We start from the raw sequence: 6,617 nt of genomic DNA, 5'->3' as shown, positions 1-6,617 counted from the left end.
CGTATGTTTTGCATCGTACTCGTAGCTACTTTCAGCTAAGATGGATTCTTCCTAAAAAAAACTAAGATGGATTATGCAGACATGAACTTTTTCTTACTCTCTCCGATCATGTTTACTCCGCATACTAGATTTCAAAGTCTTTGAAGTTTGACCGTGTTTATACAAGAAACTATTAACATTCATAATACAAAATTGATATCTTCAGATCCATCATAGAATATATGTTCATATTATATTTATTTGGTATACTAAATGCACGTGAACTAGCAGTGCAGCGTCTAGCTATGTCAGTGTCAGTTCGTAGATGCTTTGCTGTTTGATTAAACCGATTGATCGAGCACTGTGGTGCATGAATCCTAAGTGATGTATCTGAATTTTCTGAACGTACGATCATATGATATGGTGATATGGTTATTTCGTGAAATATTACACGTATGTACCTCCCAAGTCACGGCCTCCAACACCGAGTCTCAATGCTGTCCTGTGTAACCAACCCCCGTACTCGGATCCACAACATTCAACCCACCCCCTCATAAGCTTTCTTTCACTAGAAAACGGCTAATGCCTAATTTTGTTTCATGCAACTAATCGATAGCAAACGCAGAAACCATGTGTAGGGCTAAGGTTTCTTCAGTCGTTGGACAAATAATTAGCTCGTTGCTGGCCAGGTTAATAATGCGGTGATACATGCGATATGGCCCCGGCCGGCCGGACAAACAAAGAACAGAATAATGTCTCAAACAGCAGTACTATAGTACGTACTCCCATATGGGAGTAACAACAATCCAATCATTCATGCAGATACAGTACGGCCAGATCGACCGGCCTCAATTATTAGGGCCTCCATGGTTACACTGCACGTGACACACGTACACCACACACATCAACACGCACGCGCGCACGAAGGCGGCCGTGTGTGGTAGATAGTACATGGGGACGGACCGACGGACACACACAGTTCATGCATCATGGTAGGTCCGTACGAAGCCAGCATGCGTATGCATGCATGCATGCAACCAAACGTGGCTACGCGACGGTGGCCGGGACGAAGGGAGTGGCGAGGAGCATCAGCGGTGTGCGGCGGCGCACGCCGAGGCCGGGGGCCTCCTCCATGTCGACCTCGGCCACGCCCTCCGGCAGCGACCAGTCGAAGTGGTAGAGCAGGCCGACAAGGGCGAGCTCCATGCTGGCCAGCCCGTAGTTGAAGCCGGGGCACATCCTTCGTCCGGCGCCGAACGGGAGGAACTCGTAGCTGCTGCCGGTGAAGTCCACGGCGCCGTCCTCGAAGCGCTCCGGCAGGAACTCCTCGGCGGCCTCCCAGTACTTGGGGTCCCGCCCGATGGCCCACGCGTTGATGACCACGCGCGACTTGGCCGGCACCGTGTACCCTTCCATCTCGCAGTGGTCGATGCTCTCCCGGGGCACCAGCAGCGGCGCCGGCGGGTGCAGCCGGAGCGCCTCCTTGATCACCAGCTTCAGGTACTGCAGGTTGCTCGCCTGCAGGTCGGCCTCCGTCACCGCCGCCTTCCCCTTGAACGCCTCCCGGATCTGGGCCTGCAGCTTCTTCATCACACGCGGGTTGCGCATCAGCTCCGACATCCCCCACTCCATGGCCGACGCCGACGTGCCCGTGCCGCCCGCGAACATGTCCAGGATGATGGCCTTCATCCTGCTGTCGTCCAGGTGGAACCCGAAGCCGCCCTTCTCCTGCAGCCCGATGAGCACGTCCACCAGGTTCTCGTCCACGTTCTCGGTGGCGCCGGCCTTGATCTTGTCGGCGCGGGCGGCCTTCCTCTCGGCGATGATCTCCTCCAGGATGGCGTCCACCGTGGTGTAGATGCCCTGGAGGCTGCGCTTCATGCCGGTGATGGAGGCGAGCAGGGTGGTCCACGTCGGGAAGAGGTCGGGGATGTTGAAGCCGCTCGCCAGGCCGACGCCGGACTTGATGGCGGCCATGAACTCCGCCGCGTTCTTGCGCTTCTTCCCGAACGCCGCGCGCGCAACGATGCTGTTGGTGACGCTGTGGAACATGACGCTCAGGTTCACCGGCGTCGACGGCCCGGCCTCGCGGATCTGCTCCACCCGCATCATCACCTGCATGTGTGCATGCATGCATGCGTCAACACGAATCGAGCAGACGAAGCAAACACTGTCCAGTATATTTTCCACGTGACGTTACGTATTTAACTTTTCGGCCGTGTAGGTGTAGCTGTGTACCACTATATATACTTGACTAATTGTACGTTCAATTATGGCATACTCTGGCGTTTTTTGTTGCCAATGCCACGTTGAGTTAATTAATTACCTCGTCCTCCCTGATGTGTCGGAAGGAGAGCACTCGCTTGGGGCTGAGGATCTCGGCGGCGCAGAGCTGGCGGAGCTTGCGCCAGTAGTCACCGGAGGGGGAGAAGAGGATGTCGGCCCACTCGTAGCCGACGATCTCGCCGGCGAGGAGCTTGGGGCGGGTGGCGAAGTTGGTGTCGTGGGTCTTGAGCACCAGCCGCGCCGTCTCCTTGGACGACACCACCAGCAGCGGCGTGTGGCCGAGCTGCAGCATCATGATCGGGCCGTGCGCGTCCGCCAGGTCCCGCAGCTTGCGGTGCGGCAGCACGTTCACCAGGTGGTGCATGCTGCCGATGATCGGCAGCTTCCACGGCCCCGGCGGCGCCCTCTCCCGCATCGGGTTCAGGTAGACCTTGAGCACCTGCAGCAGGGCCACGGCCACCGCCGCCAGCACCAGCGACTGGACGTACAGCTCGTCCATGCCTGCTTTGGCAAAGCTCGGTGAGCTCGCTCACTAGCTCTCCAGCAGCTAGCTAGCTAGGGCTTATCACCAATGATAGGCGCAATGGTAAAGGTAGTGGTGGTGGTGATTGGTGGTGACTGGTGTGAGCTGCTCTGCTGCTGCCAGGCGGTATATATAGCAATCCTTGAGAGTAGGGGCAAGTGGGCGATGGGGGTCCGAGTTGGCCCACGTCACGATGGTGACGCAGCCCATGATGCGGGACCATTGGTTTAGAGCAACATGTTAAGTTGGCAACACTGTGTGATGGTTAGTGCAACGTTGTCTACTCTAAGCTCAACAGTAGTATAGTGTTACTGTAAGTAAGGTCGAATAGACTTATAGACTACCGTCGCTAATGTGGTCCGATGAGTATATAGTTTATAGAATCATGCGTATAAATTTGAAGACTTCGCATTCTTCGGAAGAATGTGTAAAGCATATTGGAAGTGCACGGGACAAACGTACCAGCTAACAAACAATACCTATCATTCTTGACGTGCATACTAATCATGCATGCATCATAAAATCATGTTATAGATGAGCCGACGATGTATAGTAAATCGTAAAACTCCGTTATCAGAGGATTCTAATGTTTCCCTGTTTTTATGCATGCCCCTAAAAAGCTGCCAACACAATATTTACACTTGCAGTTTTTTATTCAGAACCTCAGAAAAAATTAGAGTAATATATACAAAAAATAAGATGAAACATGCTTTCTTGCAACAGAAATCTAAATTATCAACAAATCATCCAATGAAATAGGCCTTTCCATCGATCAAATGCAGATGACTGAGAGAGTCTTATGTAACTGTTTAATGTCGGCAAGTACATGAATCATGTATGTCTCAAGTGGCAACCATGGGCGGCAAAAGGAACTAGCTAGCACACTTTGATTGGCTTCGCCTCATGAAAGAGCAGCATCCAACTTGGAGCCTAGCTTCACGGAACCCATCCTTCCCGGAGGAAGGAATCTCAAGGGACCTCCAAATTCCAAATCCAGGGAAGACGTAAGAACGGCCACAAAAATGGCACAAGGCCCATGGCACCTAGTAAGAGATAAGAGATAAATGATACTCTAGCCCATCATTATCTAACTTGGCCAACTTTTTTTCGATAAAGGGCGCTTTTATTAACTCCAAATGTAGCATCGAGAGATACAGAGCATTAAGAGTATCACCCGGCCTCTGCATAATTAGGATGCACACAAACAAACACCAATAGTCTGACAAAAGAACGTAAAATAGCCGACAATTCGGCAACAGTAGTCCTATAGATCGAGACTATGCCTATGTCGAAATGGATGGTGGACCGATCCGGAGATTACGCTGCCATCCATGTTGGGCAAAAACCTCCATAGCCACCTGCTCCAACCGCGTACAGACCACCTTGAATAATGGTTGGTACTTCGCTTGTTATAACGTACGAAGCAAGTACGTACAACGGAAATTAACCTGCAGCGTAGAGACATTTTTGTTATTAAAAACCAAATTATTTCGGGAGAAATACTTGCATTACTCAATCAAAAAGTTGTTACAGTCCTTACGAACAATCTCCAAAACATCCGGCGGACCAGACCCAAACCAGGTCATCGTCCTACCACGAATTCTACCAAAACTAGCTAAGCTATCACTAGCTTTATTTTGTGAATGAGAGACATGAGTAACACAAGTATGTCTAAGAGTCATGAGATATTTAATCTCATTTACCACCGAAGCATAGAGAGATCGATCAAGAGACACACAAGTATGTAGTCATGAGATATTTAATCTGTGACCCTGAAGCAGAGATCCAAAGGAGAACTAAGCAAGACTGGCACTGGCTTTTACTACCAAACAAATAAAACGGCTCTCGATTAAGAACGCCACAGTGAAAGAACAACCATTTACTGCAAAATTGCCAAATTTACTATCTTTTCTGTGGAGGTTTATATCATATGAGGTTTTTTTTGCGGGAAAATATCATATGAGGTATACCTTTTTTTTTTTAATAAAACCTTTGGGATAGCTTGTTTCCTTTTCCGGGCAGCACGTACGTCCAACTCGCATCGAATACGCGGGCTTCAAACCCCTACCATCCGCATGTATCTTATCCTCCCCTGCAGCTTTTGTGTTTAACCAGTTTTCTTTCTTTCTATTTTTGAGTAGATTGTGTTAAACCAGTTTATCTACCGAGGTCTACCTCGCATTGAGAAAAAGATAGCCTGTGCATGTGTCAGTGTGTGAGAACAAGAGAGAGACGACTCAGTTTTTTGACGTGGTAAAAATATATGCTAAAAGTGAGTCCACGAGTAAATGTGAAAGGGAAAATCGCTTTCACTTGATAGCCACGGCGAGGTGGGTAGAACTGACACCTCTCCTGCCACGCGGGTCGCTTTCTTTCTCGAGGAGAAGAAAGAAAGGCAATCTCGCCTCCTGCTGCTAGGGCGCCTTCCTCCGCCGTCGTCCTCCGGCGACTCCCCTTCGCTGACGACCTCGATCGTCGGTGATGAGGGGGGTCGCCGGATCCACGCGCGTGGGTTGGTTTAGGCATTAGTTTTTTTGGTTTTTGAGTTGTTCATCATCATGGCTTCGACAACGATGATGGCGACGCCGACTAATAAATCTCTAGATCCTTCCCCAACGAGGTGATCTGCTTTTGGGGTGAATTTGAAAACCAGACTGTTCAAGCAAGGATGGTGCGGCGGCGGCGGCATCCTTGTGGTGGACCTGTGTCCTCGGGCTCCGCCGTTGCGACGGTGTTTGCTCCAGCGCCGGCGTGGAGCTTGGGAGGTAGTCCAGGAGCAGATGCAGATTATGGTCTGCATCGACGACATCTGGAAGATGGTGGATCTGGGTTCGTGGCAGGCAGGTATGGTTTCCTCCTCCAACGTCTTAGTTGGGCGGGGTTTCAGATCTGGAGTTCGATGGCGTGTCCGGGGTGTTGCCCTGGTCTGATTCGTTCAACGGCAATGACTTCGCCTTTATTGTCGAGCCACCTTGGAGGTCCGCAAAGCTGCATATCAGCGATGGAGCCGCGTCGAGCTCGGGTGTGGAGGTAATCCGTCATTTTGTCCTTTGGTGGCTGCTATGGTGGTGCCAGAGGCAGACGACGGGCGTTGATGTCAAGCTCAGAGGATTTCTCAGTCTTGTTTGTAATTTTACTTCTTGGCTGGTGTTCCTGTGTGCAAAGGCTAGCGTTCTGCTGTCTTTTCAGTTTTGTCAGGTCGGTATGTACGTGGCTTATACTATGATCCTTATGATTTAAATGAGACACGTATTATCATAAAAAAAATCACTTTCACTTCACGTAGTACCCAGACACATCCGGCATTCATGGGTAGAGCGCCCCTGTCCGAAGGATCCGGCTTGCCTGCTCCCTTCCCATACTCCCATCCGTGCTCCCACTTCATCCTACGACTGTCTTTTTTCCTTTTCTTTTTCTAATCTAATCATCTTCCCCTTGATTTTAAGAAGGTGGGGCTGGGCTTTATTTTGTTTCAATCAAAACAAGTCACGTACGCGGGAGCACGGGTAAGCACACGCCGGGGAAGCAGGCAAGTCTCGTCCCTGTCCGAAAGCGACCGCCGTTGTCTTGCCCAGCGGGACCCATTAACGGGAATCCAGGAAGTGCTGCAAATATTATATGAAAATGACAACCGATGCGGATTTTTCTGTGAAAACAACGTGGCATCAGACAGTAACTATGCATATACACTGGCATTACTGACATTAACGACTATCGACCCCAGCGGTTGTCCTGGTATGCGTATGCGTACACCACTGCCTGATCTTGGCGAGACCGGCAGGGGCCTGCGCCATGATTTGATTCCGATAGTCCCATCTCTAGCCATGCA

General features: G+C 50.6%; 1 protein-coding gene across 1 annotated transcript; it reads right to left on the bottom strand.

Annotated features, from left to right (window-relative positions):
- Positions 1-792: 792 nt before the first annotated feature.
- Positions 793-2,865, bottom strand: LOC119306204 (premnaspirodiene oxygenase-like). Its single transcript, XM_037582495.1, has 2 exons — positions 2,306-2,865; positions 793-2,094 (listed from the first exon to the last, which is right to left on the bottom strand). Exons 1-2 carry the CDS (start codon positions 2,762-2,764, stop codon positions 1,027-1,029), a joined length of 1,527 nt encoding a protein of 508 aa, XP_037438392.1. The 5' UTR covers positions 2,765-2,865; the 3' UTR covers positions 793-1,026.
- Between the last annotated feature and the right edge of the window lie 3,752 nt (positions 2,866-6,617).

The sequence above is a fragment of the Triticum dicoccoides genome, chromosome 5B (assembly GCF_002162155.2).
Source record: "Triticum dicoccoides isolate Atlit2015 ecotype Zavitan chromosome 5B, WEW_v2.0, whole genome shotgun sequence".
NCBI lineage: Eukaryota > Viridiplantae > Streptophyta > Magnoliopsida > Poales > Poaceae > Triticum > Triticum dicoccoides.
This window is presented reverse-complemented; position numbering and strand designations above follow the sequence as displayed.

Excerpts from the sequence above, each read along its gene's own strand:
- LOC119306204 (XM_037582495.1), bottom strand. The coding sequence starts at position 2,764 with ATGGACGAGCTGTACGTCCAGTCGCTGGTGCTGGCGGCGGTGGCCGTG. Across the intron at positions 2,095-2,305 it reads GACACATCAGGGAGGACGAG|GTGATGATGCGGGTGGAGCA; the intron begins GTAATTAATTAA and ends GCACACATGCAG.